Below are 26210 nucleotides of genomic sequence, written 5' to 3' on the forward strand. Positions count from 1 at the left end.
GCGACCCTATCAGTGTTAAGCACCGTCACTCGAAATAAGCGACCCTATCAGTGTTAAGGACCGTCACTCCAAATAAGCGACCCTATCAGTGTTAAGCACTGTCATTCCAAATAAGCGGCCCTATCAGTGTTAAGCACAATCACTCCAAATAAGCGACCCTATCAGTGTTAAGCACCCTCACTCCAAATAAGCGACTCTATCAGTGTTTAGCACCGTCACTCCAAATAAGCGACCCTCTCAGTGTTAAGCACCGTTACTCCAAATAAGCGACCCTATCAGTGTTAAGCACCGTCACTCCAAATAAGCGACCCTATTAGTGTTAAGTACCGTCACTCCAAATAAGCGACCCTATCAGTGTTAAGCACCTTCACTCCAAATAAGCGACCCTATCAGTGTTAAGCACCGTTACTCTAAATAAGCGACCCTATCAGTGTTAAGCACCGTCACTCCAAATAAGCGACCCTATCAGTCATAAGCACCGTCACTCCAAATAAGCGACCCTATCAGTGTTAAGCACCCTCACTCCAAATAAGCGACCCTATCAGTGTTAAGCACCGTCACTCCAAATAAGCGACCCTATCAGTGTTAGGCACCGTCACTCCAAATAAGCGACCCTATCAGTGTTAAGCACTGTCACTCTAAATAAGGGACCCTATCAGTGTTAAGCACCGTCACTCCAAATAAGCGACCCTATCAGTGTTAAGCACTGTCACTCCAAATAAGCAACCCTATCATTGTTAAGCACTGTCACTCTAAATAAGCGACCCTATCAATGTTAAGCACCGTCACTCCAAATAAGCGACCCTATCATTGTTAAGCACTGTCACTCTAAATAAGCGACCCTATCAGTGTTAAGGACCGTCACTCCAAATAAGCGACCCTATCATTGTTAAGCACTGTCCCTCTAAATAAGCGACCCTATCAATGTTAAGCACCGTCACTCCAAATAGGCGACCCTATCAGTGTTAAGCATCGTCACTCCAAATAAGCGACCCTATCAGTGTTTAGCACCGTCACTCCAAATAAGCGACCCTCTCAGTGTTAAGCACCTTCATTCCAAATAAGCGACCCTATCAGTGTTAAGCGCCTTCATTCCAAATAACCGACTCTATCAGTGTTAAGCACTGTCACTCCAAATAAGCGACCCTATCAGTGTTTAGCACCGTCACTCCAAATAAGCGACCCTCTCAGTGTTAAGCACCGTCACTCCAAATAAGGGACCCTATCAGTGTTAAGCACCGTCACTCCAAATAAGCGACCCTATCAGTGTTAAGCACCGTCACTCCAAATAAGCGACCCTCTCAGTGTTAAGCACCCTCACTCCAAATAAGCGACCCTATCAGTGTTAAGCACCGTCACTCCAAATAAGCGACCCTCTCAGTGTTAAGCACCGTTACTCTAAATAAGCGACCCTATCAGTGTTAAGCACCGTCACTCCAAATAAGCGACCCTATCAGTGTTAAGCATCGTCACTCCAAATAAGCGACCCTATCATTGTTAAGCACTGTCACTCTAAATAAGCGACCCTATCAATGTTAAGCACCGTCACTCCAAATAACCGACTCTATCAGTGTTAAGCACCGTCACTCCAAATAACCGACACTATCAATGTTAAGCACCGTCACTCCAAATAAGCGACTTTATCAGTGTTAAGCACAATCACTCCAAATAAGCGACCCCATCAGTGTTAAGCACAATCACTCCAAATAAGCGACCCCATCAGTGTTAAGCACAATCACTGCAAATAAGTGACCCTATCAGTGTTAAGCACAATCACTCCAAATAAGCGACCCCATCAGTGTTAAGCACAATCACTCCAAATAAGCGACCCCATCAGTGTTAAGCACAATCACTCCAAATAAGCGACCCCATCAGTGTTAAGCACAATCACTCCAAATAAGCGACCCCATCAGTGTTAAGCACAATCACTCCAAATAAGCGACCCCATCAGTGTTAAGCACAATCACTCCAAATAAGCGACCCTATCAGTGTTAAGGACAATCACTCCAAATAAGCGACCCCATCAGTGTTAAGCACAATCACTCCAAATAAGCGACCCTATCAGTGTTAAGCACAATCACTCCAAATAAGCGACCCCATCAGTGTTAAGCACAATCACTTCAAATAAGTGACCCCATCAGTGTTAAGCACAATCACTCCAAATAAGCGACCCCATCAGTGTTAAGCACAATCACTCCAAATAAGCGACCCTATCAGTGTTAAGCACAATCACTCCAAATAAGCGACCCCATCAGTGTTAAGCACAATCACTCCAAATAAGCGACCCCATCAGTATTAAGCACAATCACTCCAAATGAGTGACCCCATCAGTGTTAAGCACAATCACTCCAAATAAGCGACCCCATCAGTGTTAAGCACAATCACTCCAAATAAGCGACCCCATCAGTGTTAAGCACAATCACTCCAAATAAGCGACCCCATCAGTGTTAAGCACAATCACTCCAAATAAGCGACCCCATCAGTGTTAAGCACAATCACTCCAAATAAGCGACCCCATCAGTGTTAAGCACAATCACTCCAAATAAGCGACCCCATCAGTGTTAAGCACAATCACTCCAAATAAGCGACCCCATCAGTGTTAAGCACAATCACTCCAAATAAGCGACCCTATCAGTGTTAAGCACAATCACTCCAAATAAGCGACCCTATCAGTGTTAAGCACCGTCACTCCAAATAAGCGACCCTATCAGTGTTAAGCAGGGTCACTCCAAATAAGCGGTCCTATCAGTGTTAAGCATCGTCACTCCAAATATGCGCTCCTATACCAATAAGAACATCTATGCTATTCAGAGATAGCACTATTAGAGAACCTGCTAATCGACATCAAATGTGGTTCACCTTTTTTTTAGTTGCTTACTTAAAGCTTCATTACAAAAACAGTGGTCTTCATCTCAGTCTCGGAAATGTTGCATTCGTGTGAGTGCACAGTTCCTTCAAACGAATGATCTCGTCTTCACGATTAATATCTTCGATGATTGCTTGCGTGATCGCTGTAGCCAGGAAGAATCTATGACAACAAGTCCGTTTCCAAATCTTCTTGATCCTTTTTAGATAAACATCAAAGCTTTGTTTCGCACATTCTGCTGTTTCTGAAAAAAGAAACGGCGTTTCGAATGAGCACTGTCCCTCTAGGAAACAAAAGAAAGTAAGTTCCTCAGGCGCTTAATTATTTCATTTCCGCCGGTTGTTAAGATATTCTTGAAAGAGAAAATTTTGTTTTTCATCACGCACCATCCTGAAAAAATTGTGAGATGTTTACCGTCTTCTGCTGTCCTCTGTAGTGTCACAGCAAGAAATAAAAACATTATTCGCCAATGGCTGTAAGCCAGAGATCACAAAAGGAGAAAACTCAAATGTGTATCGAGTGCAAATGTCGAGCTATCGGAACACTTCGGAGAAATAAATAAGATGGACCGGGAAACATCGGTCAAAATGAATCAAGATATGAATTTTATCATTACTTTGCATCCCTAAATATCGCACTCACCCATCCCCGCAGTATATTGGCTTCGCATATTATATTATAGAAGGCAGTGAAAATCGGAAACTTCGGTTTAAAGTAAAAAGTAGGACATTAGTGTCCGAAATCGAAAAAAAGAGACAATAGTGCCTGAAATCAAAAACGGGACATAAGTGTCCAAAATCAGAAATCAGACTCTAGTGACTTTGATCAAAAAGTGGCCATTAATGTCCAAAGTGAAAAATCGGACACAAATGTCCAAAATCAAAAATCGAACTAGAAGAGCAAGTGCAATTTTGGCGAATGGGTGCTCAGTATTTTCTCAGCAGAATCATAACTGCCACATTCTATATTTACGGAAGGCAGTAGGCTGGGGCGAGAAATAAATTTACACCAAGGGGGTGGCGCATTTCCCCATCCACACCCTCCAACGCGCACTCCGACTCGAACTATGGATATGGTTAGTCAAACAAACAATAGCGAGTTTGTAAAGTCAGTGAACTCGCGCCCGCCTCCACCGCAAGCTAACGACCTAAATATTGTTTCTTAAAAAGTCTAACCCAGAGGGAACCTGGCATTAATGTTTTAGATATGCATGGTGAAATACCACAATCATATTCACTAAGTAATTACAAGCTCTCCAGGAATTGAAATCTCCTCGTCGAGTGATAACCAAATCTTTTGTGACACCAGCGAGCCTAATTTTTTGCAGAAATATTGATTTTTTTTTTTATCGAAATCGCCAAAATTTCCTCCATTAATTTTTATAGCTCACATTTTGCTAGCTTTCCAGTGCTAGTAGGCTTAAAACAAATCCCTTTTCTCGCTGCGGTCCATCAACCAAGACCTGACAGCCGGCCTAACAGGCCCACATATAGGACACTTGCTTGACTTCTACTAGAGACTTAGAAACTCTCATCTCATGCCACTCAGTGTGTATGCATATTTTGCAATTCTTTAAACCTACACTCTTTCCTACATTGATTTATTTCCTACTCTGCTGCAGACTCTCAGTCGATGTAGACGGGCAAATAGCAGACAGGTAAAACGGAACGCAAAAATTAAGATCATAAAATCCTCTGGGATATTTTCGCAATAAAGCTATTATCATTTTAAAAAGAAATTAAATAACTTTTCATCTCTTCCTAAGAGAAAAACAAATTTTTAAAACCGACAGGCGTTGACAGAAAAGGTCGCTCACCGACCTAAGATGATTATTATGATATGATTATTATGATGGACTCCTTAAATAAAGCTTCTTTCCGAGAAAATTAAATTTGAGATTTAAAAGGCCTCTGTTATTGAAGTCCTTCAAAGGACTATATACCCACACCGTACGAAAACGGACCATTTAGATAACAAATATGAATAAATCATCTTTAAAAACGATTTCGTAAAAATTAAAAAGTTTTATTTACATAGTGAAAACGATGAACAGTCATAATTGGGTGACCTTGACATTCACCCGCTTACGTGTTTGTTAACATTACTCAAGACTCTGCTTAGAAACGATTATTAACTCAGGAGACGAAACGGTTCCATCATTTGGATTATGACGTCCCACATATAAATAATGAGCAATTATGTCTTTTGTAATAAATCTGTCTTTGCGGGATCGGATCAAATTCTTGAAACTTTAGCATTTTTACAGTAATCCTTGTATAAGATTTGCGGTAAACAGTCACGAGAAAAATCTATTAACCATAGGAAATGCTTCTGATAAGAAACCTGACGTCTTGAATAAGCCGTCTAAAACGCGGACAGGCCATTTGAAATAAATCTACATCTTGACGTCGATTCGAATCTTTACATTCTTTTTGCATCTGTAATTTCATCTTTAAAACTAAAAATTGTTTTAAAAAGTGCTCTGAATTCGCCGTTTTTTTAGTGAAAGACCACAAGACAAAGAGCGGTCAGTTAGGAAAATTTTTCTATAGTTTACCAAACCTTGAACAGATCCGACATAGTTTCCTAGCTTCTGAGCAGGCAAGGTTTTGCTAAATCTATCCAAAAAATTGAGTCCAAAAAGAAACAACCTCCGTCTCTTTATCACTTCTTTGAATTTGTTTTCCAGGGCACTTTCCATGAAGAGCTTCTTCCCATGGTGTTCCTTTTAGAGTTGATTTGCCGCTTACAGAGAACGTAGCACCAAATGACCGATCATTGGTCTGGGCAATGCCATGGTTTCTTATGTCATGTTGGCTTGTTGCGGTCGTATCCTTGTTTTCTTCAGATGAGACAGAAATTGACGCCGGTGAAAACGTGCGAGACCTTCGCTGAAGTGTTTCAAGTGGTACGGTTAGTGCCATTTCTGAGCCTTGTTCTTCGCCTGACTCTGAGGCTGTGCTTGGGCTAATGCTTCTCTTTGATTCCAAGATGTTTCTTTGAATGTCAAGTCGTTCCTTTTCGGAATTCCACATCGACCAAAATATCAGTGACAGTCAAAAAGACACTTCTTGAAACTGGGTAAAATCTACAATGAGAAGAAACTCCTTAAACGGGAACGAGGACCGCACAGTCCATCATCAGTATGTTTGTCAGATATACTCGTACGTGCTCAGACTCTCAATGCTTACTTAATGTGTAAAGCACAAAAAGCCATTAATTAAGTCAGAGAAATTAATTTAGCACCTCTTTGCAGCGATCGGCCAGGAATCCGCATACATTATTAAATCAAGCCTGTTTTGTCACAAAAGACCGAACAAGACTGAAAGAACAAACCCGCCTTAGCTCTTTTCTATTATTTTCTTTAGCTTTGACTAACAAAGCAAGGCTAAAAACTCAAGGATAACTCGATGAAAACAAGTCAATGATCCCGAATATTTTGGTCCCTTAAATTAAAAGCGTGGTTTGTTGGCAAAGCTAATGGCGCAACTGCATGGCACAACTATTCTTGCTTATGCTGATATTAAATGTTCGAGTTACTGGACGAAGTTTACAACAGCTTAGTGTAAACGGCTTACCGATTTTATAGACTTGTGTTCGGCCGAAGAGAGCAAGGAATGAAATTCATCGTTAATTGAGTACGTGAATCGCGGCGGAACATAAATCCACAAGTATACCTCAAACATTCAGCGGTTACATTTTTAATTAGCTCAAAATGAGCCGGTGAAAAGTCGCTTTTTGTGCTTTTCTTTCAGTTTGTTGCCCCTTAACTGAAGATGCGTTTTTTTATTCGAACGCCGTCACACAAAGCACCGACATAGTTGCATCGTGAGTTCATTATCCGTTTGCCAGTCATCTAATTGTAAAGAAATCTTGTTTGAAGTATGAAAAGTTTTTTCACAGATCTACTCGGCTTGCTCTTGGATCACCGCCCAACGAAAAACACAAACAAACAAAAAAAGAAGACAGATGGACAGACGAGGATAAGGAATCAAATCAAAACTAAGAAAGACGTTTTAACTTCATTTAAGTATTCAGAGTTTTTTTTCAAGTCACCGCGTTTGACGTAATAGTCATTCCTATTTTTTTGCGAGCACGACGAATATTCAAACAGCTGATAGCTTTTGGCTGATAAAAAATCCTTTCGTGCGACGCTAAAGAAAAGCAGCGGATTGCCACAAAATTTACAGATTCCGTTTAGAAATGCTTCCTCTCTTTTCTTGTTAAGTCAGCAAAATTAAACCTTCTCAGACTGTTTATTTACACGTTAACAATTGCTAGCTCTGGCGTGAATATGAAGTGTTCTTTCCCTCACGCACGAAATCAGGAAAGCCCGTGAAAACTGATGCTAACACCCTATCGCGGTTTTACAGTTTTACCATCAAAAACGTAAACTAAAAGGCATTGGTAAATTCTTGTTGCGTAAAAAATCGGAAAAAACTAAAATTTGTACGAGGAATCAGAAATGACTGCGAGAAGGTCCTTTCTTTCAGGCAGTTAACACTCTCAGCGTCTGAAGTATTAAAAGAACAATAAAAGTAGGTGAAGTAATATCACTGAGAAGGTCTGTTCAGTTCTATCAACTGATTGATTCATATAAAAAAAATGATTCCTTTTCAGTTTTTGATAAGCCACTTTTGAGGCTTTATTCCCGCAATTACAATCCGCTACTTTTTACTTCGTGCGCTGAAAGCCCCTATTTTCTCAAGACTACTTTTCAAAACGCAGTCTTTTTAGATTATTGACGGATTCCGCGGTGCAGTATTGCTTTCGTGTTTTAGTTGTAAGGTCAGACAAAAATGAAACCATTCATCAGACCGCTCATTAAGAGTACTCGCCAGGTCGCTACAGCTTGACTTTAGTGATTATTGCATATCATTTCCCTTAGGAGCGAGTATCAAGACGGCCGTAAAACTGATGTCAGAACTTAATTGCGGGTTTATCAATTACCCCATCGAATACTAAGGAAAAAGAAGAAACTATGAGTAAATTTTAACAGCTTCTGGGATCGGGCGCTTGCACTAAACTCTGAATTGTTCGCAAAGGTTACGCTTAAAGTAATTAAAGGGAGCGACGTTGCCTTATTATGAAAGTCGGTCTTGACCAATGATTCGTGCAGAGAAAACTTTATACCTCGTAGTTCGCACAGTCGTCTCTGTGTTGGGTGTACTGTATCTTAGTCTTTGTGGTGGGTGTACTGTTTGGTTTTTTTTGTTTTTTTTTTTGTTTTGTTTTTTTTTTACTCCAATCCAATCACCACTGGTTCCACGCGCTGTAGCCTTGATTTCCACAAGAAAAGGAGATTTTGATTCAACCTGAAAACTCCGTCATTGCTGGGTTCACTTCGAGACACTCATGAAACAATTATTGTGATAGCTTTGAATCGACAGTCTTCAACCGAAAATTATTTCTATTTTTGTTCTCGTTCCGTTCAACGAATTTTTTTCTGATTTTTAAGACACAAACGTTTTGATGAAGTAACATACAAACTGTAGCTTCTCGAGAAAGAAAGCCATAACTTGCCATTTCTGTTCGATACTCGACGGCTTCCGACGACTCAGTGAACGTTGTGCAACACGACCGAGATTTGTAAAAATAAGAAGGGACTGGAAAAAAGACAAAATTAAAGTCTCACCCATTCCTCTCTCCTTTTCTGTTTTGCGACAAGTTATGCTGGTAAGAATGGAAGTTATAAAAAAAAATTCGTATTATTTTCTTCGGCATGAAATAAGCTGTCGGCCCTAGCACGTGGGATAAATTTTCAGTCCGACCTTTGAAATGGCATATGTTTATCACAATTTGATAGAAATGTCATCAACCTCCGGATATTAGAATCTAGCAGTAATTTTTCGCAAAATATGAATTTTGGATGAAAACGTGAGGGGATAAAATAAGGTTGTTTACTACTACTAATGATAATGATAATAATAATAATTTACAAGAGGGTGATGCATATGCACCTGGTGGAAATAAATTACAATACGAAAATAGGAAAAGTCAAAAGGAGAAGGAAATGAAGCGAAGATTTCGTTATTTTACGATGTCTTACTGACGCGGAAACGAACCAAAAATAACTAACCTTCGCAGAGCTAAGCGGATATATTGACACGGTCAAATCTACGCGCTAATTCGGAACATTAAGTGACCAAGAAATAACCGCAAAGAAAAATAAGGAAACACATAAAGGGCTGACAGTAGAGGAAAGACCGTACGAAATCGGGCTGTTTATATTGCATCTTTGGAAGGCGAAACATCATGTGAACGGTTTTTGGCTGAGACTGTTCAGTTAGAAATTCAGAGGAATATGATCCAATTGAAATTTAATGCAACAAGATCAACAAAAATACCGACAACATGATTAAAAAGAAATTAACCATAGAAAAAACCTGCGAATAAATATCGACAAGATGGTAAGAAGTTCAACTAAAAAATTATCATCGAAAGAAGAAACCAACAAGGGAATCGAAGGTTACACGTTTTTAAGGAAAATGATATTAGCCACTTTTGGTTCAAAATGTGAAACATTGAACCATTTTGACACTTACCTGCAGATCGAGCTGCGAAGTCTACAATAAGCAATTGAAAATATACCGAGTAAATGCGAAACCAATAGCGTTATACCCCCTTATATGCAGAACACGCGAGCAGATTGACGGCTGAAGTTATTTTTAGCGACAATTGTTTTTAACAGAGAAAACGATCAGATAATCAGTAGATATAGCTATTTGGAAAATTGTTGAAATGCAATGAGGCGTTTGTTATCATCATCCCCTACTATTGGATATCACTGAAAGATGCAATAAACTCATAAACCCCTGGGATCGAATGGCTTATTATTTCTCTTTGCAGCATCACAAATGAATCAAATGCTAAGCCAGTCAAGAGAATAAAAGAAATGATCGCCAATTTAAGTAGCCCCTAATTGTCAAACAAATTCTCCTCGTCAGTATCCTAGGAAACGTAAAGACCAGTCAAACTGAAGATGATGCGCTCAATCGACTGTCGTAAATTTGGATTTTACGAAAATGAGAATGAAAAACGAATAACAGTGATGGCAGTTTCTTTGGAACACCGACAGTAAGCGAGTGAAACCTCTATAAATCTTGAGCACGTGGCGGTCTATTCTAAAAGCAACTACTTATACTTATGGTTCAAAAGCGCACCCTTCATAATCGCAAAACACAAAATCGCGCTACTACTACTAATAACAATGATTTAAATGGTAAAAACTACAAACTTGTAATTTACATACGTCAACCAAATAGAATTTAGACCTGCATTTACATTTCCTTCTTCCTTTCAAACGATCTTCCAAATTAACGATAGAAAGGTCTAGAAAGAGGGTTCGGTGTTTTTTCTAATATTTCGATGCACGTGAAGAATTTACTCAATATTACACGAAATGAAATCACGGTGCATGCTCAGTAGAAACTTGATAAACCACTGGCCAAGTGTACAGTGGGAGTAACATGTCTAATTTCTAGCGATGGAGGAGAATTTTATTCTATGTGAAAGTTAGCTAGTCGAAGTAATGTTCGTATTTATAATGCTATTATATCTTTATGTCAACTATCCTTGGGAATTCGGTATTATATTGCGACCAAACCGACTAAAGAATAATTTATTCTCTTTCAATACCAACCTGCTTGACAGAATCTGACGAGAATATGCCAACCGATTACTCCTTTGGTGACAATAATAAATTTTGGAAATAGGCCTTGACAGATGAATGTTTAGTTATAATATTTAGACAGACGCGGTGCTCGCATGTGACTAGCGTGTTATATGAGCTCCTTTGAATTTTGTGTCTTGTTTGTGTCTCTAGTAGCACTACAGCTGTTGATGTCCATTCTTGGCAGCTGGTTAAATTTCTTGTTTTCCAGTCCGTTTTTTATCCCTAAATGGTAACGGAAGCCAGTAAGATTTGTTCTAGAAGATTCACGGTGTCCATTTAAGATGCTAAAAATACTTTTCGATAGAATTAACGCGTGCATTCAGCCCATGGTGTACGGTTAAAGCAGTGGCAATTTTTTTAAAAATTACCGAATTCAAAAGACATCGTTTATTATGTAAGATATTTCTAACTTTAATTCGGTTTTGAATTACATAAAAGAAAGAAAAAATGCAAGACAAGACAAGGAATATAGACAAAACTAAAGGACCGAAAGCGAAAAAATGACATCATGTCGATATGGAGGATGGCATGACTTACGTCCTTCTATGGATGGTTGGTCGATCGCGCAACGACGAATTTTCGTGGACTCGGAATTCAGTTTCACATCTTTTTTCAAATTTTGATATTGATGAAAATTAATGCAAATAGTCGCGAGTAAACCCAGGAGGCATAGGTAAAGTTCAAATAACTTTAAATAACTCTTCTTATGTCAGAAATGAATGTTGAACTTCTGGCGAATCCGAGAAGCGAGACTTGTTAAAATTGTGTTTTACCCTAAATTGAAATGTAATTAGCACTGCATACTGGGGGACTTAAGAGGTATAATAAAATGTCCGTTATCTCATTGATCGCCCCCTAGATTTTACATGCTACAGGCGATTTAGATCAGTCGAGAAAAAAAAATTATCACGAAGTTTGTTGAATTGTTCATTACCTTATTTTATGCCGTATTATCGAAGACTATCAATTCTTCTGTCATTCCATCTTTCCTCTTCTTCCCTCAATTACGGTGTAGAGACATATGTGGATATCTGAATCTTGTGTGTGAAAAGTGCTATTTGCAATTACATACCTTGTTTTCGTAGGGCGAGTATTTGGATAATGCTGAATCATACTGCAAGCTGGTTAGAGTGCGGGCGACGACAAGCTGTTTTTTTTTTTCTGTGCAAGTTAACAGGAACGGAGCTAAGAGGGGGTTGGGGGGAGTCGCAGTAGGTCTTCGGGTTACCATAGCCTCCCCTCCTTTGTGATATTATTTTGCTTGAGGTCGAAGGAATTTAAACCTTATAATTCAAGCGGCGAACAACACTCGGTGCTCATGCGACAAATTGAACCTTTCAGTAATGTAGGGTGCGGCGTGAATTCAAAGTGAAGTCAGGTAGGTATTCTGGAGAGACACTTATGTGACCCCCCCCCCCCCCCCAGTTATAACGTAAATTGTCAAAAACGACGTAACTATATTCGTACACATGTCATTCGAAATACCAGCCTGACTGGTGGTTATCTCATTTCCAAAAACGAACTCGGAGACAACCTAAATCATTATCGATTCAATTAGTTAGACAAGGAAAGTCTGCCAGTTCTTTCTAATTTTTTAAGTTGCACAACATTATGACGTAAAAGACACAATTTACAAGCGCTTACTAATGGGCATCTTTTTTTTTTTTTTAAATATCACTTCTAAAACGAATAAAAGTTCCGGCGTTTTCGACTGAAACATACGCTAAGCGGCTTGCTTCCTTTGCATATATTTGAATGCGAAATTTGGTGGCTAATTGTGCACATTTTCAGTAGTTTCAAACTTAAAAACATTAAATAGCAACTTTTTTCGGACTCCGTGTCTCGTTTCAGTTTTTTTAAAATATGATGCGTTTCACACTTCGTAATACTGCTTATAGCTCAGATTACACAGACAACTGCTTCGTCCTAGTGCACCAGCATTTAATGGCGTCGAGCAAGAAACATGGCGCATAGTGCATGATGGTTAGGTGCCGAAGCCAGTTGATGAGGGACTTAGCGAGCATCTACTTCCGAAAATATTTTTTTTTCTTTCGTGTGAAAATGTAAAAGCTTCTTCTTTACCTTACTAATGTGTTGGCTGTCTGTGGTCGCAGCTAAGATGAGTTTGTAACGGAAATTATGCGGTAGTCTCGTGCGCGGAGCCTGCATAGGTTTTCATTGACCCGCCATCAATTTTTTCCGTTTTTTCGTCTCCCTCTCTCCTGCGAGGGAGACTACCATCAAGCCAGCTTAGTAATCGTAAGAAATGTTAAATGTTGTAGAGAGTTTGCTCCATTAACGGTGTAGGTTTCGGTGTAACAGGTTTCATTTTCAGTAGACTTTTTTCATAGTAAAAAAGTTTGATTTGAACTGCGAATGAAAATCAAGCAAAGAGATGTTTCTCGAAGGTGGACTGCAATTTAAGCAATTCCAGAAGAGAACTTCAAAACTTTCCCGCTTCGAAGCGATATGAATCCGTGGCTCCTAGAACCCATCGAGATCTGGAATTTTTTAGGCTTCTATTCTGCGATTGCTTAAGTTCGCAGTCCACCCTCTTCAGTTTCGTTTTTGGTACTATTAGGAACATTTCGCCGAAACGCTATGGTAAAGTATTGCCGGATGATGCAATGGTCACTTCTTTTGTTATTCATGAACCTACCAGTTTACTCAGATACTGCAGTATTGACACTTGTCAAGCCTTTTGACACGAAAAGTGAGCCATCTGGGCAAATAGCTTTTTCGTTTAACACTTTTAAAACATTAAATAACGTGGAAATTTAGTAAAACGAGATAAATACGTGAATTTAGCCACCAACTCGAGTTCCCGCTCACAAGTCGACGTGTTACTGCGCCTCAGTCGTATGACAGTTGTACCTGTTCTCGCAACAAGTACAACTCCAACGATCGAGGACTGAACATGCCAAATCCCACGCAAAACGGCACTCTTCCGTCAATTTTTTGGCCCAACTCGGGCTGGGTGCAACTACAAGTCAAATCCATGCTCTCCTTATGGATGTCGACATTTTTTTTCTCAAAGTTTTCTCTTCTGGGGCCTCATAGTCTAGTAATTCACGTAGTCTCCCATCTGTGATAAATCGGGAAACACCGTCGATCGATCGATCATTGAGGATCTTAGCCAAAAAATTTCTACCAAAACTCAACGCGTTCTTCCTCTAGTTCACTTTTCTCGCGCCTTGGTTTTCGATTCCTTCGCGATGTAATAGAGTCCCATCCGGCATCTTCCCAGGGTGTCCCCTTAGGTGGCGATTCCAATTCCGAGCATTCTCCATGAATTCTTGTGAAAAATGAACGAGACCTCGGTACCTTTGTTTGGGAAACCCGCCGCTCGTTTCCAGGAGGTTTTCTTAATGGCGATGTACATTGTAAAATATTACCCTCGTTTTGCCCGTCGTCAACTCGGTCTTCTTCCCACGACTTTCTGGTTAATGCTATTTTCTGGGTCGAGAGCTGATCTGTTCTGATTTGGTCTTCCATTCAGAATGGTTGGAAGCTTCTAGGTTTCGTTCGGCTTTATCTTCGTACAGCGAAGACTTAGATGTAGAGAATTTTATACTGAAGGTGTTATGATAAATGCCAGTCTTCAACTTTACAACCTTCTTATATAGATCACGTCAAGAACCTTTTGATTCATTCTTATCATAAAAATACACATGATATTTACTCGCGCGCATGCCAAACACATTGTTTTTTTTGTTTTTTGTTTTTTGTTTTTTTTTTTAGCATGTTTTGCTTTAATTTACACCAAGGTTAGAGAACAAAGTGATTACTAAATCGCTGGAAATTTTGATAATCAACCACAGCTCAATGATCCAGTGGTTTTCATCAGTTACTAATTTGAGTAATTTTGAAATTGATTAAGCATTTAAACTCAACAATAAGAAAAGACACGTCTTCGCAGATTCATTATTTTGGAAAAGAAGACATCAAAAATAAGGATAGTTCAATATCGCAACACCAAACAAGTGCAACCCGTCTTGAAGTGTTCTAAGAGTTACGAAATCGTCCCGGGTAATGACCATTTGTCAACGAGGCTATCATCAAAGGAATACATTGAACAATAAATCTGGATTTGCAATATTGACCAGAACAAACTTCTGAGGTTTTCTTTTTGACGCGCATACAATCAACATTTCTTAATGTTTTTTTAATTGTCCTTTTTTTTCTTCTTTCTCCCACCACGACATTTACAAGAACGTAATCAGTGAAACGTCATTTTTTTTTCTTCCTTAAAGCCTGATTCTCATGTGTTGCCTCACACATTATTTCGAGCCCCATCATGAAAATTGGGCTTTGGAAGTGTTGGTGTAAAAACTTGCCCAAATTTCTGTGGACATGGACTTTCGGTGAGGTATCAGGTCTATTTCTATGGCTAGACTTAGAGATGACGAATGATAAAAGTTTCTCGTCAGACATTTTAGGCAAAGTTAAGAATAACTTGTTTAGGTATATTTGGTAAAAAATAAAAATCATTCATTATTCTTATCTAAGAATATAATTACACATGCAAGGTATAGCATGAATCCAACTTAATTTTATGGAGCGAAGACCTTCTTGGAGCTTTCCTATATTGCAAAACTAATCATAAGGTTTTGAGGCTATCGCATCTGTCCTTTCGCCCACACGAATTATTCACCTAAACAAACGAGATTGAACAAACAGTTATGTGCACCCTTCAATACTTGACAATCACTTATGCAAATGATGCCCGGCTCTTTTACTCAGAACATGTGAAGATCACAGAATGCGAGAAGACACACGGGATAGGTGTGTTTTTTTTGTTTTTGTTTTTGTTTTTTTGTTTTTTGTTTTTTTCATCGTCCTTTCTAAAGGAGGATGGAATTAACACATGCCCCAAAGTGAAAATTTCACGACCAGATCTATTTAGGAATCAGCAAATGAATGGACATTGTAGATTTAACCTTCTTCAGCTCTAACTCATTCGTGTTTCGTTCTATGAAACAGTTTAAATATGTGATAGTATCAACTATTTTTTTAACTATACGCTTGGCCATACCCACACTACTATCACGCGTAAACCGACAGGTGTCAACATGAACCCGTGTTCAGTAACTAACATAGGAGACCACAGATACTCAATATCAGCTCGTTAACCTAAAAAGAAGGAAATTGTAATTTAAATCGGGCTCAGATCGATGAAAATGAAATAAAATATACTTTGCAAAAATCTCACAGGACTCACTGACCTTTTCATCAGGCAATTACTGGTCACAAAATGTCTTCGTTTTTACCTGTGGAAAAAACAACTCCTGGTAATTTTTCTGTCGATGTATTGAAATAAGTCTAGTTTACCAACTCCCTACAAGTACTAAATAACCATTTCAAAACTGAAGCAGTTTGAACAAGAAGCCTCAAAGTAAACTAACACAAGGAAAAACCGGAATGTCCTCCGTCTCTTTATCCGGTATTTCACCCAAAAGTCAATGCATTCTTCTCCTTCTGCGCTCCGTTGTCCAATCAGCTTTCGATATCTTTGTGGTGAACGAGAGTAAGATATTATCGGTATGGACCTGAATCGCAAGGCGTCCAGCCATGGAGTTCCTTTCAGGGTGATTCGAATTCCAAAAATTCGCGATGCGCCGAGCGAAATGCCCCACTGAATTTAAAAACGGCGTCTTCGTGATTCTGCTTCGATAGTATTTGACTGTGCTTGATAGACTTGCGGATCGTTTCCAGAGAGTGTTTTTGAAACTGTGGAGATGCGTCGAAGAAACTGAATTCATTGTTATTAGGCAACTTCGTTCGCGTTCAGAATTTGTTTCAGACTTAGCTAAAGATTGTTTTCTTTGAATGTCATCTTTCATGTTTATCAGCAGTTTCTCTTATGGCGACCTGCAGCGACATCTTGCTCAGTGTGCACGAACGGAACTGGTATAAAATCTCGTTATCCCACAAAGTGCAACCTCGTTCTCAACGCCTTTTCCCTTAGTTGGGGTTGTAGCTGGCGGTGGAGTTGGGGATGGGGCGGGAAAAGTGGGCCTTTTCCTGCCCTACCCCCAAATAAGGGAAAAGGCCCTGGGAACGAGGTTGCACAAAGTGCTCCTTTACTTGTTTATACACACAGATAATTAATGCTAACTGATGTAATTGATATGACAAATTCGGGGCTCGTTTGCAGTTTGAGAAAATGATATTAATAATGTTATCCAAATAAACTTGTTTAGGATGAAAGTCTACGTAAATGACTCTTCACACTTAGTACATTCGCGATCAAATGAATTTCACGTCCAACATGGAAAGTTATGTAAGTTAAACGTGCCAAATAGCGTAATTAATTGGGTTATCGACTTCTTGTCAGACAGATATCAAAGAATCAAACTTAGTGAGGGTTGTGTATCTGAGTGGGGATCAGTACCATCGGGCTTCCCGCGGGATACCAAACTAGGATCTTGGCTTTTCTTAATTATGATCAACGATCTAGTAGTCGAAAATGCTCGCTGATGGAAATATGTAGATGACACCACCATCTCCGAGATGGTTGCAAAAGAGGAGCTTAGTAACGCACAGCGTCAAACAGATAGAGTAATACAATGGTCCCCGGAAAATAGAGTCCAATTAAACAATGAAAAGTGTAAAGAGATGCGAATATCCTTTTCAAAGTTCCAGCAAGAATTTGAGCCCATTCTCATCAATGGCGATGCTTTAGAATTGGTAGAAAATGTAAAGGTTTTGGGTCTTAATATCTCCAGTAATTTGACCTGGAATACCCATATTAATTAAATTGTTAAAAAAGCCTCTAAGAGATTATATTTCTTGATTCAACTTAAGAGAGCCAAGGTTGCTCGTACTGATCTAGGGCTATTTTATTCTAGTTGTATTAGATCAATCATGGACTATGCAGTACCGGTTTTTCACTATAGTTTGCCTAAATATTTAATGCGAGAACTAGAACGCGTACAGAAGAGAGCAATATCCATTATCTGTCCTGGTCATAGCTATCATGAGGCCCTGGATATTATGAAATTTAAAGAATTAGCCATCCATCACGACGAAATATGTGAGTCACTTTTCGACAAAATTGTAAATGACAACAATCACTGTCTTCAAAAGTTAATACCAGCAGCACATGAAACTACCTACTTGTTAAGGCGTGCGCGACCTTTTAATGTACAACGCTTCAAAACCAGTCGTTTTAAGAATAGTTTTATTATTTCCTCATGTCTTAAAGCAAACTCATTTTCGGTTTCCTTTTTTTAGCCGATTGAACTCTTTTTAATAACTAAGTAGTTAATATCTGAATTAGTTTAATTTTACTATCTGTATTATGTGAGATACGCAATTCAGTCTTTTAACTGCTATGTATTTATGAATATATAAATAAACTTCAAAAAACTTCAAACTTCAAACACGTGAGATCCACCAAAAGATCGAAAGAACGCGCGATAGTATCTATATCCCAACCACGGGCCACCCAAGTCCCCTGAGAGCCGTATGAACAGCTTAAAAGAAAATATGCAGAAGTCAACGGTAAACAATATACCGATATTCTAAAATTCTGGCTCAGTTGTTCCAAGGTTGGATAGCGCTTTCGCCGAATTACTCGCTATCCAACGAATGAGTGTTAACAAAACATACTTGACTGTAGGAAACTTTCTACGCTGTCACGGGCCAAGACGGTGAAGGTGTCGTCTACGAGGCGTTTCCAGATCCTGGTGATGATGTTACTGGTTGTTCTTTTAAACTCTCAATGCAGAGGTTAGTGATAACAGCGAAAACCGGGCTCCTCACAGCTGCGCCTTCTGTCTACTCGTAACTTGATCCATTGTAGTGGAAGAACGTAGATGGCCGTGATCTGATTAGTTGTTAGTGTCATGCGGTCAGGTAGGCTGGGTTCGTTTTCAGGTTTCTGCTGAGCTGCTTGTGCAGCTAAGTTCATCAGAACGTTGATAGAGAACGGTTCTACGTCGAAGGACTCCATGAACTCGCTTTCATGAATCCTTTCGCCGCTGATGGTAGATACAAATAGGGCTGAGTTGGACACTGTAAAATCTGAGTTACCTTTCAATGGAGATCACATGTCAGCTAGATAAGCGAACAAATCGTGTGCGAAGGTTTTCAAGCATGACACAAGGATTCTGAGAGGTACATGTATACCGGCTTTATGAATCCTCGTTAAACCGTAGATTTTAGGTGGCTGTTTGGGTCGTAGTCTGATCTTGTTGTTGACAGCCTTTGATAGAATCCGCTTCGTTTCAAGGTAAGTAGTTTCCCAGAAAACTTGCTTATCAGAAATGGACAATGCCTCCGGCATTGACTTCTAAAAACTTGTCATGATGAAGGAAAATTTTCTGGTCACGTTCACAAGGTTACAAGTTTAAATCGGATAGATCAAAGTCACAAATCCAAGCAGCATAACAGTTAAAAAGTAAGGAATTCATAAACCAGTTGGAGTGCTTCTGCTTTCGCAACGAACCCACGAGCCCTGTTTCTAAGTGACAAATACTCTAAAAACGAATAAATCCGGTTAGAAGCTGACGCAGAATCGAACCTAGACGTATATCTGCTTTAAAAATAATAGAAAAGCAACGGGAAGAAAGGGAAAGCAAAGCAAGGACAGATCTCACTTCTTTCTTACTCCCATGGGCCATTGGGCGTCGAGCTCGTTCACATTCTCTCAAATCCCTGGAATCAGAAACGGCCGGCTGTCAGAAATAATCCAGGGTGAGTCTTTGCTGTGATTATTTGTAAAACTGCGCACGATATTCGGGTAGCAAGCGTATAATTTGGCTCCCAGTTGTCCAATATGAAAAAAAGTCAAAATCCCCCTCGATCACTGAACCGTATCAAGGATAATAGGTTAATGCGAGAGGAAATAATGTTCCATTATTTTCTTTTGGTTGAATTGATTTATGAACGAATGACTCAATAAAACCCAAGAAAGGAAATAGAGTCCCCTCACTTCAAATATAGAGGAATGAACTTGTGTGCTGGATTATACTTAGTTGGCACTCACAATTCAGAAGGAAAACGTTAGGGGCCGGTTCTTTACACGAACTCTCATCTTAACCACGGTATACGCAATCAGTGGGCCCTTGGCTTTCTCCATAAGAGGGTTGATTTCATCAAACAAATGTCCGTCTACTGTACGTTTTTGGCCTTCTTGACGCTTTTCGCAAAAATAATTGTTTTGATAAAAGGTTGAGCTGAACTGAGGTTTGTTTAGGACACAGTTTTGTTAAACAGTGACTAAACTTTGTTTAAATAACCGGCCCCAAGGGTTTTTACATATGGGCAATACGCTTGTATACCCAACCATAGGAAACGCTGAACTCACCCAAATTAGATGTTCACATTATTTTCATCAACTTTTCTGTCATTTGCTTTTCCTTCTAGGTTTGAGTAGTGCGTTTGAACTGAAAAACGTTATTCCGTGGCTTTTTTTATGCTATTTGCCGAGAATTTGTTCAACCACAGTTCGCGCTTCTGGATAAGACTTTTCCGATTAAATTCACCGCTGTCGGTGCAAAAATATAGCTGTTGTAGATAGCATTCGCATGTTTTTTTTTTTTTTTTTTAACTGAACAGAGATCATTTGAAAATAAACGGACCATATTAGTTTGGAGCCGTTTTCATGAGATTGTAGCCGTTCTTAGCCTGGTCGGACCTGTTGAGACTATTTGGAGGAACCGTCCGCTTTGGCTTAAGGTGTACATAAGCGCCTTTGGAGGGTGCTTAAAACTAAAGTTATCACAACGGTCATTCAGAACACCGAGGAAGATCGAAAATTTCTGAATGAGCGAGGAAAATAGCGATATGTTCGGTTGACAAGGAAGCAACTATGTTCTAAACTAATCATAGAAATCAATACTGCCTTAAGATAAGTTTCTGAGATGAACTGAAAATTCCGTCATCATTAAGCAAACCCTCGTCAATTTCGATATTGTTTTAAAGATAAATGAACTGAAAGCACTTAAAGTCCTTGCTATGGGAGGGGTCCTATAGAGAACTTGCGGTAATTCAAGTGGACAATTGCAAGGAACTAGAGGGTCACATTTCCGTTGCACGTGCAGTATAAATATTTACGCTGAAAAAAAATCATTAATAATGCTTAAATTTAGTATTATTTCTTTCGCGCCTGCAACTTGTAACTGACGACTAAACGCCGAGCAAGAGCAAGGAGCGCTTCCTTGGATGACACTGTACATTGGCAGGTTTTAATCAGTTTTCTTTTCTCGATTCGGTTAAAGCAGCTTGACAATGAAGGGTCATGAAAGCAAGTTTAATCACGCGTGTGATGTGCTTCGTGTCATCGCAACGAATCAATATCACTAATTCATTTACTTTTGGATGTAAACAAGACATTTTTGACTTAAAGAAAATTGTTTGAAGGTTATCCCTGGCTTGTATATCCACGAATTAGCCGAGGGAGGGTGCTAATTGTTTCCTTGAGCGAAATCCCAACAAAATTGCCAACGGACCCTCTGCTAAAGTTTCGGCTGATTTGACATCAGCTTAGTTTAGGCCTAGTTTATACGTCGCGGTACAGTCGAATTTAATTCAGACGGATTTAATTCAAGGTCCCACAAGCAATTAAATTCGACAATAGCGCGGCGTATAAAACGAATTAAATTCGTCTGGTAAATTAAATTCGTCCTTGACGTTTTATCCGTCTTGGTAAGACGGATGAAATATCGATAACGCGTCTTCAGTTTTAACGTCGCACTAGCGTCGCGTCGAATGAAATGGATACATTTTCTTAATGTATTTCAACCGCGTCATGTTTGTTTCCAAATGAAATCTCTGATCAGAGGCAATGCATTTGGGAAGAGAATTAAATTCGATCGTATTGATTTCGACGCATAAAACCACGCCACGAGTTACGTCCACGGAACGACGAATTTAATGGAATTAGATTCGTCTGAATTAAACTCGTCTGAATTAAACTAGACTGTAGCGCGACGTATAAACTAGGCCTTAGATTACGCGTAATTGTTTTCACTTTTATCTGTCTCATAAATAACGCAGTTAGTTCTCAAAAATACCGGACTAGATACGAAGAATACAAATTTCAATAAAAGACCGACCAAGACCGGGTCTAACCTGTTTCATGTTCTTTATTTTCTGTCTGTTTAGATTCCTGCCAATTAAATCTCGGAGCAGGAATGATACAAGTAAAACGTTCTCGGTGATCGATGCAAAAATTATTCTGGGCTTTTAGCTTAACGGACATTCTTCGCATTGTCTCGAAACTTTGCCTCCGGTGATGGCTCTTCTCAATACCTCGATCGGTCGAAGCATGTCGCTCATAATTCTACACAGGTTGAAAGAACTGAGCGCGACTGTACGGGAAAAAGAGGTTGTCTTAATTTTGTTGCAGCACTTTTGTACGCTAAATTTGATAACTATGTTGAATGTTTTGTAAGATTTGACACAATTCATATTTTAAACATGCATAATTGTGTGTTTTGAATTTGCCGTCGATTTGCCCACTATTAATTATTGTAGGAAGTAAGATCCGAGGTTAGTATCGAACATGTAAAGCATAACCAGTGACATTTATCTGTTGTTAGGTTTTTCAAGCATTTGAAACAGCCTCGATTTCTTTATTAGGTGCACTTTGTTTGGACTGAATCAGCCCCAACTTACAGTTTGCGACGAACAACGACGACCCATTGTTTACTAATACTGGAAAATTCTCGTGCACGAAAATAAACATACGTGTACATGGCCTCCAATGAAATCACAAAGAGTCATGTATATACTAGTTGAAATTTGTTTTCGAGCCACATTCAGCTTGGCGAAAATTTTTGTAATCGAAAGCTTCGACATCTTTACATGGACGGAAAACTCATTTCTTCTGCGGAAATGAAGCCTGTTACAGCACAATCTTCTACTCGTGTGGGCCTTTGGGTTGTGGTAGTGTGCTCGATTTGCGCTACATTTCTAATTTCCAACTATCTGGTGGTTAATGAGCGTATGGCCGCTTTGGAAAGAAAACTAGAAAGTCTACAGAGAGGTGAGAGATTAAACTCGGATGTTTCTTTCAACGAGCAAACGGCCGGCATAGACGAGCATCACGCCAGAAGAAAAAGAGCGTTGAAACGGAAAGCACAAGTGAGTGCCATCGCAGATTTTGAAAAACGACTTCGAGCTTTGGAGAAAAGGTATCTAGTACTTTGCTTTGCGTTTTGAAAAACCCCTCTTCTGTAGCGTCGCTTAATCAAATAGAATTTATTGATCTTTATTTGTGAATATAATTCGCTTTTCGGTCAACAAATAAGTAATCTCTCAGAGCTTCGCTCAGTGCATCAATCAGGAAAGCCCTCCCTTCAGACTAGCTCCTCATTTCATTTCCTCGCAAACTTAACATTACTCTCAAGGTTTCTTAGATTAAGACAAGTTTTTCGATACAAAGGGATTTAGTTATGAAAATGAAAACTAGGTGTCCTACGAGCTGCGCGCACCATAGGCAATTTTTTTGCTTAAAATGTAATTTCGAGAAGAGATCCTACAATTATTAATCTGTTCCTACATCTTCAAATGATATTATTCCCACGATCCTTCGCTTGTATACAAACCCACAGACTGAATCTGCTTAAACTGATTATTACGCTTTTTAATCTAATAGGATCAATGCCAACAATCGGTCTGTGTTGACTCCAAGCAAGCATAGTGATTGGTGGTTTCTCGCATATCTTCGAGGTTTGTAAAACTGTGTCCGTATAACATTTTGTTTAATCTGCTAGAATCAATTTAAAATTGGTTATACAAATTCCAATTCTCAATTCAAATTTCTTACACAGGGCGAGATGGCCGAGATGGTAGGGAAGGTCTCATGGGTCCTCCAGGACCTCCTGGAAAGCCGGGTGTCCCAGGAATAGCAGGAAAACCTGGTGCACCAGGGCCGAAGGGTAAGAATTAAACAACAACAACAGCCGCCACGTACAGAAACATCATAAGTTACACAAACAACAGAGGTGTCTGAAAAAGCTGAAAAAAAAAAGGCGAGGTCAGAGGAACAAGATAGGTGTCTCAAATTAAATAAACAACGGAGTTATCACAAACTGAAGGAATAGTAAAGTTGTCACAAACTGGAAAAGCAACAAAGGTGTCACAAAACAAAATGGACAACCTAAAAAAGTGTAACAAACAGAACAAACAACAGCGATATCAGAAACTGAGCAAACGATAGAAGTGACTCAGAGTGGACAAACAACAAAGGTGTCACAAACTAAAAAACAACAAAGGTATCGCAAACTAGACAAAGAACAAAGGTGTCACAAACTGGATAATAACAAATGTGTCACAAACTGGATAATAACAAAGGTGTCACGAACTGGAAGATAACAAACGTGTCACAAACTGGATAATAACAAAGATATTTATACAAACTGGATGATAAAAAAGGTATTACAAACTGGACAATAACAAAGTATTAAAAACTGGTTGATAACAAAAGTGTCACAAACTGAACAAACAACCAAGATGTCACAAACTGGATGATAACAAAGGTGTCAAAAACTGGACAAATAACAAAAGTGTCATAAACTGGATAATAACAAAGGTGTCACAAACTGGATGATGACCAAGGTGTCACAAACTGAACAATAACAAAGGTGACCGCACAAACCGAGCAATAACAAAGGTGTCATAGACGGAACAACACTAAAAAGGTGACATAAACAGAGCAATAATAAAGGTGACACAAACTGAGCAACAACAAAGGTGTCACAAACTGAACAACAACAAAGGTGTCACAAACTGGATAAAGAACTTTACTTTGTTAAGGTGAAACAAAAATGAACAAACAAATAAGGTGTCACATACTGAACAAACAACAGAGGTGCTACAAATTTAACGAACTAAAGGGGTGCCACAAACTGAAAAAAAAACGGACACGTCATAAACTGAACAAACAAAGGCATCACAGACTGCTTAAGGAAAAAAGGCTGATAGTTTCGAAAGAAACTGTTTGGGGCTGCGTCGGTGGGAGTAACGAAATAATTTGGATATATCAACAAAGTTGAAATGGTAAATTGGCCACCGTAATGATTACAAAAGCTGACGTTTCGAGCGTTAGCCCTTCGTCGGAGCGAAAGGGCTAACGGCGGAAAGGGCTTTCGCTCCGACGAAGGGCTAACGCTCGAAACGTCAGCTTTTGTAATCATTACGGTGGCCAATTTACCATTTCAACTTTGTTGATATATCCAAATTATTGCTTAAGGAAAAGATACATTGGAGACCCGAAAGAACAGACCTTCGATTTAAGATGATTGTTAATCAGGAAAACAGCTAAATGGCATTTTTTTTTAATTGCCCCAGTTTTAGTTCCTAATGTGAACAATTATGCTATAATGTCTTCGAAACGATGTAGGTGAAGCAGGACAGTCTGGAAATGGTACATACAAGCCGGTTTCTGGTCCTCCTGGTCCTAAGGGAGAGCAAGGTCCTGGTGGGAGGCCCGGGCGTCAGGGACCTCAAGGGCCCAAAGGTGACAGAGGACGGGATGGAGCTGGTATTACTGGAGTAAAATATGTCCGTTGGGGAAAGACCAAGTGTCCTAGCGGTGTTCAGTTGGTTTATGAAGGTGGAAATTGTTTAAAACGTTTCATAATACTACTATATAGGTTAACTCCTCGAAATCGTACCTGCGTGTAGATACTATTATTGTGTCTCTTCAATTTTTCAATCAAATATTTACAGGGTTGATTTAAATAGATGGATGACACTATAACACCAAATGTCTTGAATGTATTCCTAGGTATAATTGGAAGTAGCTATTACGGCCATCATGGTGGAGGAGGAGAGTACATATGTCTGCCAAAGGTCCCGAAGTACGACAAGTACAAGGACGGATATCAATCGGGGTCATACATTTATGGAACTGAATATGAAGTCAAGGGGTTCAATCCTTTTAAAAGCAACCTCCATGATCACGAAGCCCCATGTGCAGTGTGTTATGTCAGCTCGCGTGCAACCCAGCTGATGATACCCGCAAGGAATGAGTGCCCATCTGCTTGGACCGAAGAGTACCATGGGTACCTGATGTCGGAGAACGCATGGCACAAACAGTCTCGCAACTTCATTTGCGTTGACCGAGACGCAGAGTTTGTTCACGGTAGCCGTGCCGACCTCAATGGTGCCCTTCTGTACATTGTGGAAGGCCACTGTGGTTCGTTGCCATGCCTACCATATGTTGCTGGTAGGGAGTTGACTTGCGCCGTATGCACTAAGTGATGAGTCGACCATGGAAAAGCGCTTCAGACACTAGTTGCTTCAGATTTTCGATAGAGCTTTTGAACAAGATGGTTTATATAGGCTGAGCCTAGAGGAACATGTGGAGGTTTTATTTCATGAATGAATAAATACCTTGAAGCGTTTACACAAGAATGGTGCTTTTATTGCTGTTTTTATTTTGCTGCTTCTGTTTTTTTTTTTTTTTTTTGTCTTAATTTTTTGTTTTCTGTTGATAGTTGAAGGTGTTGTGGAGAATCTACTCGGATATTCAAATCCCCCTTTCAATCTGATCAGTTCAATTGAGGAAATTATTTTGGTCAATCATTATAATGGGTAAACATCAGATCATCGAGGAAACTGTGCCAAACTATGAAACTGCTGGCTCAGCTCGTTAGACAGACCTATTAACCGAGTCCCCACAGAACAGCTCATCAGTGCAAACCTAATGATTTT

At 39.4% G+C, this 26210-nt stretch overlaps 1 protein-coding gene and 1 long non-coding RNA gene across 4 annotated transcripts; one reads left to right on the forward strand and one right to left on the reverse strand.

The window, feature by feature from the left end:
• Positions 1-4870: 4870 nt before the first annotated feature.
• Positions 4871-10108, reverse strand: LOC148734946 (uncharacterized). Its single transcript, XR_015999276.1, has 2 exons — positions 9412-10108; positions 4871-5954 (listed from the first exon to the last, which is right to left on the reverse strand). It is a non-coding gene; the product is annotated as an uncharacterized LOC148734946 (long non-coding RNA).
• An 11695-nt stretch (positions 10109-21803) lies between these two features.
• LOC111330722 (uncharacterized) lies at positions 21804-25900 on the forward strand. Of its 3 annotated transcripts, XM_022935630.2 has the most exons (6): positions 21804-21876; positions 22091-22684; positions 23149-23222; positions 23324-23431; positions 24895-25107; positions 25282-25900. In XM_022935630.2, exons 2-6 carry the CDS (start codon positions 22356-22358, stop codon positions 25755-25757), a joined length of 1200 nt encoding a protein of 399 aa, XP_022791365.2. In that variant the 5' UTR covers positions 21804-21876; positions 22091-22355; the 3' UTR covers positions 25758-25900. The 3 variants fall into 3 exon arrangements, with proteins under 3 accessions (XP_022791365.2, XP_088610833.1, XP_088610834.1); XM_088754707.1 differs by having other exon boundaries at positions 21843-22684; positions 23330-23431; XM_088754708.1 differs by lacking the exon at positions 23324-23431 and having other exon boundaries at positions 21844-22684.
• Positions 25901-26210: the final 310 nt, after the last annotated feature.

Source organism: Stylophora pistillata, chromosome 3 (genome assembly GCF_964205215.1).
Source record: "Stylophora pistillata chromosome 3, jaStyPist1.2, whole genome shotgun sequence".
NCBI classification, from domain to species: domain Eukaryota; kingdom Metazoa; phylum Cnidaria; class Anthozoa; order Scleractinia; family Pocilloporidae; genus Stylophora; species Stylophora pistillata.